The sequence below is a fragment of the Akebia trifoliata genome, chromosome 5 (genome assembly GCF_017979445.1).
Source record: "Akebia trifoliata isolate Shusen 1 chromosome 5, ASM1797944v1, whole genome shotgun sequence".
Lineage (NCBI taxonomy): Eukaryota > Viridiplantae > Streptophyta > Magnoliopsida > Ranunculales > Lardizabalaceae > Akebia > Akebia trifoliata.
In genome coordinates, this window is record NC_141379.1 from 34,797,976 (window position 1) to 34,810,669 (window position 12,694).

General features: G+C 36.3%; 1 protein-coding gene across 6 annotated transcripts; it reads right to left on the reverse strand.

Moving 5' to 3' along the window:
- Positions 1 to 359: 359 nt before the first annotated feature.
- Positions 360 to 10,695, reverse strand: LOC147402536 (beta-carotene isomerase D27). 6 transcript variants are annotated; one of them, XM_086444231.1, is made up of 10 exons: positions 10,524 to 10,695; positions 10,343 to 10,435; positions 10,012 to 10,116; positions 9,448 to 9,547; positions 9,135 to 9,226; positions 8,939 to 9,019; positions 8,509 to 8,577; positions 7,732 to 7,863; positions 1,954 to 2,055; positions 1,723 to 1,864 (listed from the first exon to the last, which is right to left on the reverse strand). In XM_086444231.1, exons 1-9 carry the CDS (start codon positions 10,647 to 10,649, stop codon positions 2,017 to 2,019), a joined length of 837 nt encoding a protein of 278 aa, XP_086300357.1. In that variant the 5' UTR covers positions 10,650 to 10,695; the 3' UTR covers positions 1,723 to 1,864; positions 1,954 to 2,016. The 6 variants fall into 6 exon arrangements, with proteins under 6 accessions (XP_086300353.1, XP_086300352.1, XP_086300354.1 ...); XM_086444229.1 differs by lacking the exon at positions 1,723 to 1,864 and adding an exon at positions 5,665 to 6,027 and having other exon boundaries at positions 1,949 to 2,055; XM_086444230.1 differs by lacking the exons at positions 1,723 to 1,864; positions 1,954 to 2,055 and adding exons at positions 4,151 to 4,307; positions 5,665 to 6,027.
- Positions 10,696 to 12,694: the final 1,999 nt, after the last annotated feature.

Genomic DNA, 12,694 nt, shown 5'->3' on the forward strand with positions numbered 1-12,694 from the left:
GATTATATCATTAAATATATAGCAGTAAAAGAATTGTGCCATATGGGCTGTGATAAATGAAGAGTGGGAATATGCAGCAATAAAATCCAACACATAATAGAAAATTGTTGAATTAGTCGAACAAGGCCTGTGGGGCTTGACGAAGACCATATAACGCACTTTTAAGAAGGCAAATAATATGGGGCTTATTTGATCAATGAATCCTGGAGGTTGCTCCATAAAACCTGGTTCATTGAGACATCTATGGAGAAAGGCATTTTTTTCATCATGTTGCTTTATATCCCAATCATGAGCCAATATTATTGTGAGAACAATTCGTATATTTAAACTATTACACAAGACGCCTTTATAAATTGAAAGAGAGAATGAAACTGAATCCTATTTGTAACCGTGATAAGAATTTTCAACATAATATCTTGAAATGCTTGACCAAGAAAACCATAATAAGATACAACAAGAAGCACAAACCAGAGAGAGTTTGTTCCAGTTATGATTCTATTTTACAAACAATAGCATATGGACTTATGACTTGTGAATAAAGAAAGAAAGAATGGAAAATAAGGTCGATGTGAAAGTAAGAACAAGCAGTAGAATTGCAGCGACAAACGAAAGAACAGCCCACGGACTGTTGAAATAATCCCGCTTCAAAGTTGCTCGCCACACATGCCAACGAGCCTTGTAATATTCATTCACTTGGTCACAAAGCTCGGAGTAATAGAAATTGGCAAGGGTTACTTCACTACAAAGCTTATTGAAGAGCTGTGACACATCTTCATCGTCACCTAAATAATTTGTGATAATTCCATGATGACGGAGGAACCCCACATCATTTGGAGAGTTGATAAGACTATCCATCAAGAAAGCGTAAGACGTCATGTAAGTGGCACGACCATCACAGCTCTGCTCGGAAGCTATCAAGTTTCGTAAGAGGGAATCAGTTTGGTCTTGAATGAGAAATGGAGGTATTTCTAAGACACCGTCACTAAATTTTATGTCCAAGAAACTACCCGTTGTACTACCCTTCTTGAACTTGACCCCTGCTTGTCGGAGCTCTGTCACACAAGGAAGAAATTTCCATTTTAGTTTGGTGTTTGTTTCAGTCTCTCGAGGCAAAACATGGAGTGTTTTGCCTAATAGATCAAGTAAATGTTTGCCTTCACAGCCCGAGTACTTCTTAAGAACTTCATCGTCTCTTGGCATCAAATAATTAAAGAATCGGAGGGCGAGCTCTGTAAGTGAGCGACCTTCTTGATTTATCATTGTAATGTTGAATAAACGTGCAAGAACGCACATAGGAAGTTGGTTTTCAAGTAGTATCATGTCGCGAACCAAACTTGCCATGCCCCATATGTTATTGAGTACGGGGTCATCTCTTTCTATCTTCACCTCTCCGGCACTCTTTCGAAGGAGCTCGCTAACGAACACACCATCAACTACCATCATTTCTACAAAATTATCACTATCGAGGTCAATGGGTTCAGAGTAGGACTTGCGAGCCTCTTCTTCTAACCTTCTGATAGATTCAACACACTCCTCCAATTTTTCCTCTGGAGTCGTTGTTCGAGAGAGGAAAGCACGGAGATAACGCAACTTATGTTCTTCCATGGCTTGTAAGCTTACTTTACCACGATGAAAAGGACCAATTGAGACCATCTCAGGTGTGTATGCATATTCATTTATTTTGCGAAATTTCTCATGAACTCTATAAACACAACAGCATCTCCCAAAAAGTGAAGGAGACACATCATTAAGCTTTCCCTTTATAGAAGCAGCTAAGATCTTGTTGATATCTGCAATTTCAATTGAAACATGGTCTCCTCCATTTTGTTGTTGACTTACATCACTATTAATATCCTCCATTCTTCTGTAAGGTCATTAAAACTGTTAGAAACAAAATTAAAACCCCTACAAAGAATGATACAAATTGATGTTCAAGAGAAATTTTTTGCTCACAGATCTCTCCACCGAGTGATACGTGAAGCCAAACGAGGGTAGTTCTGTAAATTGGGGATGTCCTCAATACATTCGGGCTAATGTGATTGGTTGATCCAAATCCTGCAAGGAAAAAGTATGTGAGAATTTTTTTATTTTTATTTTCAAGCTAAATAATCCATGTGACACTGTCACGCCCCGAAATCCCAACACGAATCCCTATGATTCAATCTCGAGGTGTGAGGTAATCAATCACACAATCTGACAGAACATTCATAAATAATAATACTTATGAAAAGAAAATATACGCAGCGGAATAAACATTTAACTAACATCTATACGAGAGTCTAGAGTAAGCAGAAGAAATCGACAAACACTGATATAAGTCAAGATCTTTAATCTCATAATTCATCAGGTTACAAAAATTTCTAAACTACCATGTTTCTTATCTACAACCAAAAACCGCTAAAATCCTCTACTAATCCTCAAAGACATGGCGGCGGCAAGACATCAATCTGATCCTCCTCGAGGACCTCCTCAAAAGACTCCTCAAATAACGGTTCTTCAAAAGTTGAATAATCTGAAAGGAGAAGGATAGGGTAAGTAACAGGGGAATGTTACTCAGCAGGATGAACGCCGTTCTAACAACGAGTCATACTTGCACGAGTAATCCGTTGAACAGTTAAATAATGTAAGTTTTTCATAATGTAACATATGATAAATGTCTAAGGATATTCAATAAACAGTTAAATAATTTCAACCTATCATTTCTATCATTTAAAGTAACATATGCATCTTTTAAATGAAAACATCTATCAATCATTACAAAATAAGAAAAAGATACATAATAAGAACACGGCGGTGTAATCGATAAGAGAGCAGAGGAACACGCCGATATAACCGCCTCGGCTATGGCAATACGATATTCCAAACTTAACCTCCGATGTGGAATCCCATCGTTATAATCTGATTTTGTAGTCGGTCTAGCATACCACGGTTGGATGACCATTTATCCGGCTCACACTGGCCGTTGACCAAGAACCCAATACTGAGTTCAACTAACGGTGAGGTCGACCGTTTGACGACTACAGACTAATAGTGATCACTAACTAGCCCAGGAGACCCCTCGCGTCGAAGCCTATCAAGAGGCAATGCATGTGAACCCCGCCTAGCTCTACACTATACAGAGACTGCCTTTACACACAACGTTTCCCAGGAAATAAGTAGGAGAAATTCCCAGATTTCATAAGCTGTAATATGTTCTAAGGTATCCCATACTACCGAAGAGCATATGACATCTAGTGTTATCCTAGATTGACTCGTCGCTTCCGGATACATAGCAACGCGTCACTCTTTATGGGTTTTCTACAAATCTTTACTGGTAAACAAAATAATTTATTTTGTATATAATATATCATTTCTTTTAATCGAAAATACAAACAAAATCTGGTAGTGCCCTCCAGTGACAGTTATCTGTCATATCCATCCATCAACCATCTCATCCCTCTATCTATCTATCACGTTTTACGTGGTATGGCCACTACGTAGAACTGGATGCACTGTCCCATCAATTAGTCGAGAATATACGTTCTCTCTATCCATCCATCAATTAAATCGATCAATCTATCATCTAATTTTCTACATATCTATTAAAGTAATTTTACTTTTAAAGTAATTCGAAATGCATAAAGCATCAACCAATTCCATTCGATGGTTTTGGTTGAGTCGAGAGACTCGAAAACAAAGATAAAACCATAAGACATAAAAGCTGAAAATCTATGCAAATTTAACTAAGTGTTGAAAAATAATTTTTTTTAAAGTCGAAATTGAAAACGAATTATTTATTTATTTATTAACGAACTTAAAGTAATACTTAATTATTTTTAATGAAATAAATGTAGGAAATGGGTATACATACTATATGGAAGCAACACAAAACAAATTAAAACCAAACTCAACATTCGGATACTTTTTCGAATTGCTGATTTTTCGTCGAAACTCGACCAAACTCGATCGAAATATCATATTAACTATAAAATGCTTATATTACATCAAATGAACTAAAACTAATCATAACTAAGTATGTAAACATGATTCAAATCGTTCAAATATGTATAAACTTAATGAAATAATCGATTTATCAACAATCATATGGATTTTCTATGAAATTATCGCATAACTAGAAGGTAGAAGGGAAGGCAACCTACATCAAGCTAATTTCAACGGTTGAACGAACTTTAAAATCGCCTCCGGCCAATCTCCAAAATTTTCTTCCGGCGAAAATCAGATTTCTTTGCGTCCACGCGTAACCCTCGGCGAGAGGAACAACTTTCCTTCTTGCGCCTAAGCTCGGATCGTTCTCGTTTGGCGTAGATCTGAGTTTCAAATATTGAAGGAAAAGGGTTGAGATTTGTTTGGAGAGGAGAATAAGAAAAATCTGATTTTTCTAATAGAATTTAGATATTTATATCACTTAAGTTGGGACATACTTGACATTTTGGGAATTGTTTTTCCCGAATGTCAAATTGGACAAACTTATACTCTATTTTGGGTGATTTTTCGACACGAATCTAATTGTATGATCAGTTTCCTCAAATTACGTCTCTAAGGTGTTGTTTACCTATTGAAAAAATATCTAATGCGAAACTCGAGGATTTGATAACTTTTAAATCAATGCACGGATCTAAAATTCTTTCCTCGAGATACATTTTAGGATTTCAGGTCATTACAGACACACTCATCCGGATCGACCGACCCATGGATTTGGTGATTTCTAGCCATTGGATCGAACTTTTTGTTCATAACCAAACAGACCCACAATTGGGTTCAAGAAAATGCTCGAATCAACGGTTAGAAATTACCAATAACGAAATTTTTTTTTTTTTTGTTGGAGGGGGGGGGGGGGGGGTGTGAGGTGTACACCAAAGGTTGCCAACCATTCAAGTGTCAATGGGCTGGAAAGAGTGTGCCATGCATACTATTGGGTCAGAAGTGGGTTGATGCTGAAACAATCCAATATATTATTGGATCGGATCCTTCCCAAAACCTTGATCCATACCCTGAATTAATGGATAGGATTTTGGGTCTCATCCGATCCATTGGTAGTCCTAGAATCCCAAGTCAAAACTTAGACGACCAAGCCTTTGAAAGTCAACCATGTTTTTTTCAGTGATCACGGTTCAATAACAAATTGGGCAATTTAGACAAACGTGATGTGATATACCCTCGCCTTATTGTGCAAATCTTGGAGGTACCCCTGCGTTTTCAACCTGGTAACATTACTCTTGACTGTGGTCTTCACTTAGAGATTCAAAAGAAGACCAAAATGCCATTGTCCTTAGCCACTCGCCAAATTTTTTTTTTTCCAAAAAGACAATTTATCGTAGAGATTAATGAAGATGGATTTTTGGAGAAAAGTTAGGGATGTTTGACAAGAGGCAAGAGGATGAAGACAAGGACAATATGGTCATTATTGGTCCCTTACAAAAGACCACGGTCAAGGGATTTCTCAATCAGTAGAGTTTGAATCTCGAATATTTACTATAAACCAAAGGGTTAGGTCTAAAGTAACCAAATTAATATGTGAAACTGAGTGAGTCGTGAGTCGTGATCCAACTAAGAATGTGTGATCCTCCAAATATGAATCAAACCAATAAGGATTGTTAAAATTCTTACAAATTATGACAATAAAATCAAAGATAAGAAGAGAGAGAGAGAGAAAAAATGGCAAACCAGCTGTGAGCCTGTGACTGTGAACGAGCAAAGATTGACCGAAGAAGAGAAGTCTTATCCGGTTTGGAGATAAAATTGGCCTTCTGATCTCCTTATTTGCAACTCCAGATTAGATACACAGAAAGAATGAATTTTAATGTCTATTAAATTAAGGAAACTTGTCTGAAGAAGATGAAGAAGAAAGCAAAAGTCAAACGAGAAATGTTGGCGACAAAACTAAAACGCGCCTCTTAGTTCTTAGAGAAGACACCCATGGGAAGGAGTTCAGATCCTGTACTCGTGGGAGTTCTGTAATTTACTCAACTCCGTCTCTCTCTTCTAAGCCACGTGTCTCACTAATAAAAGCTCCCGGTGACCTGGACTCTGATTTTGAAAACGACATAATAATTTTTTCTGTTATAAAATATGTAACTTATCACTGGAAGGGTCATTTAGATTTTAGACATGACCCCATATAAAACTTTGAAGTAGGCAGCCCGCTTTAAACTTTTGAAGGAACACCCTCCATTGAATTCCACGTGGCATTTTAAAGGAGGTATTTAAAATTTTGATGGAAATGTCAAAGCGTGAAATAAATAAATAAAAATGTCTTGTGTCTTGTAACGAGGAGGGTTTCTTCGAAATTTGAAGCGTGTTGACCGCTTCAAAATCTTGAGGGCACACACTAAAGTGCAATAAATATATTTTGGAAATTGAAATTCAAGGGTAGTTTGATAAACAATAATCTTTTTAAGGGCATTTTTGTTATAAAATCCAATTTTCAAGATGTATTTATTGCACTTTAATGTCGGCAAAAAAAACTCATATTTTAGATACTCAAGTGTAACATCCTACTATAAAAAGATGATAAATGACTTAAATGCTTTCATCATCAACTTCTAGTAAAAAAAAATTACATCATCTTCAACCTCATCTTCAATCCATTGTTTTCAACCTCACCTTAATTTCTTGTAGAAAACCTTTGATTCTTATATCCAGATTCTTGTTCTTGAGTGACTTCTTAGGACATTGTGTTGACAAGTTGGAGTGCATGGAACCAAAGATGCTTTCCTCGAGCAACCATAGATACTTCACTCGTTGCGAGAAAAGCATCTATGGTCCTATGCACACCTCCACATCTGCGGAGTGTTGAAGACAATGTCCTAGGAAGTCACTTTAGCATTTTTCAAGATTTTATCGGAGTGATTGAAGAAGATTGATTTGGGAAAAATTTTGTGTCTAGAGATTGAAGAGAAAGGCATTTAGGCCATTTTCTATTAGTAGAACAGAGAAGACTGAAGTCAAAGAGTGCATGTCGTCAGCTCGGAAAGCAGAGAAAATTTTCCAACATCAGTCGAGTTCCCCTTTAACTTGGTCAGAATAGCTACAAATAGGCTAAGTCAACCGGTTGTGATCGTTTCTAGTATTTTTCGTTATACATATTTATATAAATATAACTTAGGTGGTCCCATATGTACTGTGATTCCCTGATTCTTTTCTTAGAATAATATATCTTCAAGCAGATGAAGATGCTAATAATTGAGTAGGTAATGCAGTAATTAACATCATCGTCTCAATGTGTAGATCACTGAAAAGGATCAAACTCAGTAAGAACTCTCGGAAGGATATCTTTATACACAAAAAAAACATCCATGATCAACGGTAAAATTAGTAATTAGAATCTTGTTGCTTCTTCATAGCAATCATATATCAGTGATGTATACCACTGTTTCTCAGGTATTTCATGGACTCCCAATAACTCTGACAGCAATTTAGGAGCCAATTTAGAGAGAAATCTAATGGGACCTCTAAAAGAAACTACCATACTCTTACGGGCTGAGAATTTCAATATTGTAGGGTTGTAAGAACTTGGGTTTGTACGTGATCAGCAACAACATCATAATTGTGTGGAATTAGAAAGAACAAACCAAGAAAACTTTCATATCCAGCATGCCCTCAAATTCAAATAGATGCAACATCGCTATAAATGATGATAGATAAATGAGAGTTACAACTTATTATACAACAGTTCCGCGTGAATCAAGTGAGACTCTACATATTTTCAAGACAGAGAGAAGAACTTTATACCTTTGGGCATTGTATTTCATCAGCATTTCTGCTAACTTCTCTGCGTCGAGTAGCTTTCGGGCATATCTCTAAGCAAGGCTCACTCAAGATCTTGTCCTCAGCAAGCTTATGAGGAAGGACCCCAAACTTGAACTGCCAGATTAAATTTCCACGAGTTAAAATGATTGCAAAGAAAAATTTCTTCACAAATAGTCTGGAGTTCACTGATAAAGAAATCCAAAGAGAATTCAGTGATAAGTGGAGTTCATTCTAGAGTGGCTAACTGCAGACCCAAACTAAATCCAAGCGAATTGATGAACCAAGTAACACAATCCCACACTGCAATGACGGCAATTCTAATACAGTCATTGGTCCAACTCAACAGCAAGCTGGAAATCATTTCCCTTTGTGAAGAGTTTTTATGTAGCAGACATTGAGAATTTCAACAGTTATCCATGGGTTTCCCAGTAGTTTGGTTTCACAAGACAAAGGCTTGAATTAGTTTCCAATCTACCCAAACTTCCAAGATTGGCAAATCAAGAATTTCAACGCATTAGACGTGGTCCTATTAGACCATTTAGTTGACAAATTATGTTTCAGAACATAAAATAAACAACAAAATTCATTCTTTTTAACAAAGAGCGTGGCTTACATCGAAAGGGAGATAATAAAAGATAATTGGATGCAAAATATATACAGTCACATAATAGATAAAATTGCTCATAATGGATCACTGTCTATAAATAAATAAAAACTAGTTCTGCCAACAGAGATTAAAAATATCGTTAGTCGTATTACCTGACAGCTATAATCACTAAAGTTAGGTTCCATCGTCAAAGGGACCCCCATGTAATCCTTGAAGAAAGTCTGGAAGGAAACCCAGAAGAAAATAATCAGAAGGAATCACAATCACTCATATATTAAGAAAATAAGTGTGGAAATTTTGATTAGATTGTCATGCGTTGCTTATCCATGTTAGGCTAAAGAAACTTGCATGCTAGTCCTTTTCCCAACAGCATGTCAATTATTGTCGAGACGTGTTGATGTCTCTCAAGTACCCAAATCTAGTCTCCAAGCCTTTGTTTCAAGTAGACATACTGACTTGGTAACACAAACTATTCATAATTCGAGGTCTCCGTGAATGCAGGAAATTATCAAGCTTAAACTTTCAACAAAGGAAAAAAGATATGAATATAGGAAACATAAATATAATTAGATCAAGACTGACCTGTGTTGGAAGCTTACACGTGTTTACACAAATTCCGAGACATTTACTTTCTTCCAAATACTTGCACCTTTCTACCAACACCTACATGAATTCATGCACCAAACAACAAAAAAGAGTAATCAAGATTGCCTGCAAGAAGCACACACATACAATGAAGAATGAACAACATGAAATGTTGGGAACTCGAAATCATTACCCCGCTTGTCAAAGAGGTTCCGTTAGGAAGCTCAACGGAGTTAACATTGCATGGGCCCATAAGCCATTGACAAGAGAAAGCAGTCACCCTTGCTTCAAAACACACAAGAACATTAGGAGATCACTTGAAAACAGCATACTCAGCAGATAAAAAAATGTCAATTGGGGTATTAGACAAGCAGTATCACTACCATCTAACTCATTCACTATTGAGCATATAATCTAATGAACCATAAAACCCAAATAATATGCTTTGTTTGGCTACGAAGATCACAAGTTACATTTCAAAAGCATGGCAAGAAAGATGAACTTACCCACCATTATGGCAGCCACTTTCCCCCCTCCTATAGGTGCTACGAGCAATTTAAAGAGTTCTAGTAAGAAAGGGGGAAACAATGATCTTAATATCCGAACCTGCCATATGTTTGAAGGAGTATATATTAAGAAGCGATATTTACAAAAAACTTATCAACTTTTGACCAATTTACAATTCTGGCTCACCATTCATTTTAATTACCAAAACTTGGCCGATAACGAATTCGGAGGTTTTTAAATCAGTCACTTTAAACTTGCAAAATAGTCACTTTAAAACCACCGAGTTCGTTACCATTCTGAATTTTTTTTTTTTTTAAATGTGATCATTCACGTTTTGGAATTTAAAATGAACAGTAATCCGGAATGGTAAATAAACTCATTTTCAGCTCACAAAATGGTAATTCACCCTAATAAGAATTCCCATAATAAAAATAAGCCCTCTACTGACATCTAGTTCCATACTTGATATTCAATTCCGTACAGATTTGACGACCATGTACTTGCAAGTTTATATTCACAAAGAAAGGAATATATTTCTCATAATAATAACAAAATATAGATACCGCGGCTTCCTCGGTTTCGGAATTGTTCCGACCCTTCATCATGAGACGGTGTGCAACTTCAATGAGTCCATCATACCCGAGCTTCTCGGAATCCCATCCAACCTCCTATTATAACCCTTGAAATCAAGAATAACAGACTGTAATAAAATGCGAAGAAAAACTAACTCATAATTCGACCTGAAAACTGCAAATTACATCGAATAAAAGAAATACCACAATTCAATGAACGAAAGAGAGAAATTGAAGTTAAATTATTCTGTTTGATTCTAATATAGTTCAAATGTTACGAAATTTAAATAGTTATGAACTATAAACTGGGAATCAAATTCACCTCAACCATTTTGTTCCGAAACAGAGTGAGAAACAAGTGATCAAAGACTCCAGGTTTGTAATCAGATTTAGAATCTGTACTTGTTGAGTTAATCTGGTAAAATAAGAAGCAAAAAAATTGGGAAATTTTAGAAATGTTGACGAGAAATCGATGGAAAGAATAAAAGAGAGAAGAATCGAACCGATGGAGATCGAAGTGGCGAACATTTGAAGCGAAATCTAGGGTTGCTGGGATGCGATTTGTATTGGAGATGGTACTTCGAAGGAGAAGAGAAGGTAAAGGGGCGAAATAAAGCGAGAGGCTTCATGACGATTTCTTCTTCACTTCTATCCAATCCGATAACAGTAACTAATAAAACTGATTTGAGAAGATGATATTGTTTGCTTTTCAAGACTCTTATGCCCTTTAGATTATTCTATAATTACATGGTAAAAGTTAGAGAAACTTGCTTTAAGTTTTCATAATTTCAATAGGTCATTGTCGTCATTTCAAGTGAGGAATAGAGAAAATATTTACTGCTCCGCTGCTGTATCAAATAATGTTACAGTTCTACCATTTCCTTCCTCGTAATTCTCCTAGTGGGACCCAGAGCACCATAAGAACCGAGAAAACTAGAATCTATTTGTCTTTGTTACCAAACATTCCTTGTTTCATTTCTCTCTCATTTTCTCTCCTTATCTTTGCTGAATCTTCTTGTTTTTCAGCCAAATCTCCTTAATTTAAGAGAAATTAGAATGAATTTTTTGTGGAAACACTCTCAATCTTAAATACCAATTTGTTATCTCCTTCTAATCTGTTGGGGTTTAAATAAAATGCATGAGAAGCTTTTCAAGATAAATGAACACGCATACACACTCGAGATCGTCTCAATTGGTCCTTTTCATCGCAGAAAAGAAAGATTACAAGCCATAGAAGAGCATAAGTTGTGTCATGCAAGTGCTCTCCTCTCTTGAACAACACCACTCGAGGCAAAATTAGAGGAATGAATCGAATCTCTCGTGAGGTTAGAAGACAAAGTTCGTCAAGTTCTACTCTAAGCCCATTGACCTTGATAGTGAAAATTTGGTAGAAATGATGTTAATTGATGGTTTGTTCATCATTGAGATCTTTCGAAAGAGTGGTGAAGAGTTGCAAATAGATAGAGATGATGCCATATTCAATAACATTTGTGGCATGGCAAGTTTGGTTCGTGGCATGGTACTACTTGAAAACCAACTTCCTATGTGTGTTATTGAGTGTTTATTCGACATTACAATGGTAAACCAAGGAAGTCACTCGCTTAACAAGCTCGCCCTCCATTTCCTTAATCCTTTGATGCCAAGAGACGAGGAAGTTCTTGAGAAATACTTGATTTATTAGACAAAACATTTCGAGGGATGGAAACAAACACAAACACAAAATTAAAATGGAAATTTCTACGTTGTGTGAGGGAGTTTCGACAAGGGGGTATCAAGTTAAAAAAGGGTAGTACAGATGTACAATAGGTAGTTTCTTGGACATAAAATTTAGAAATGGAGTCTTAGAAATCCGTCCAGTACTAATTCAAGATCAAACAGATTCTCTCTTACGAAACTTTTATCGCTTTCGAGCAAAGCTGTGATGGTCATGCTAATTACATTACGTTTTACGCTTTCTTGATGGATGGTCTCATCAACTCTCCTAACAATGTGTGGTTTCTCCGCCATCGTGGAATTGTCACATATTGCAGTTGCAAGCATGGTTTTAAAACTTGGTTTCGCATGTTGTCTCATCCATGCCAGATACCGAAATGTCTCGGACGAGTTTTCCGATATGTTTGAGACGTCTCGTCCAAATTTTTCAAAACTGAACGCGAGATATTAAATCTTGTTCTAAAAATTGACTTGTGCGCCCATCTCATTCATGCCTGATACTGAGACAACTAGGACGATATGTCTGAGTCTCGGACAAGTTTTGCAACCATGGTTGCAAGCAGGATAATTAGTTATACATGAGATATGCTAAGCGTAGGTGACATATTCATGGGATACCCATTTTATCTCAATTAAACCTTGATCCTTGAAGCATCAAAGCCAACCGAAAAAGAAACAAAAAAAAAGAGATAAAAATGAAACATACTAATGATACATGTTTGGGGTTCACTGTTGATTACAAAATGAAAGGAAACTTGAGAGACTTGAAATGTAAAATTTTACCAAAATCTTTCAAGATTAAGGATTATCTTTGTCTCGCCTCTAAATAAATTAATTTCAAATGACAAATGAAAGCGCAATTAGGAGAAAGATTTAACAAGTTGTAACATCTTTGACATTAAAATAATCAAATCTTCATAATAAATTTTTCGATACGACAACCTTTTCTATAGAACATAAG

What these genes read in the sequence shown, in the direction of transcription:
- LOC147402536 (XM_086444226.1), bottom strand. Translation starts at nt 1,860, where the DNA reads ATGGAGGATATTAATAGTGATGTAAGTCAACAACAAAATGGAGGAGAC.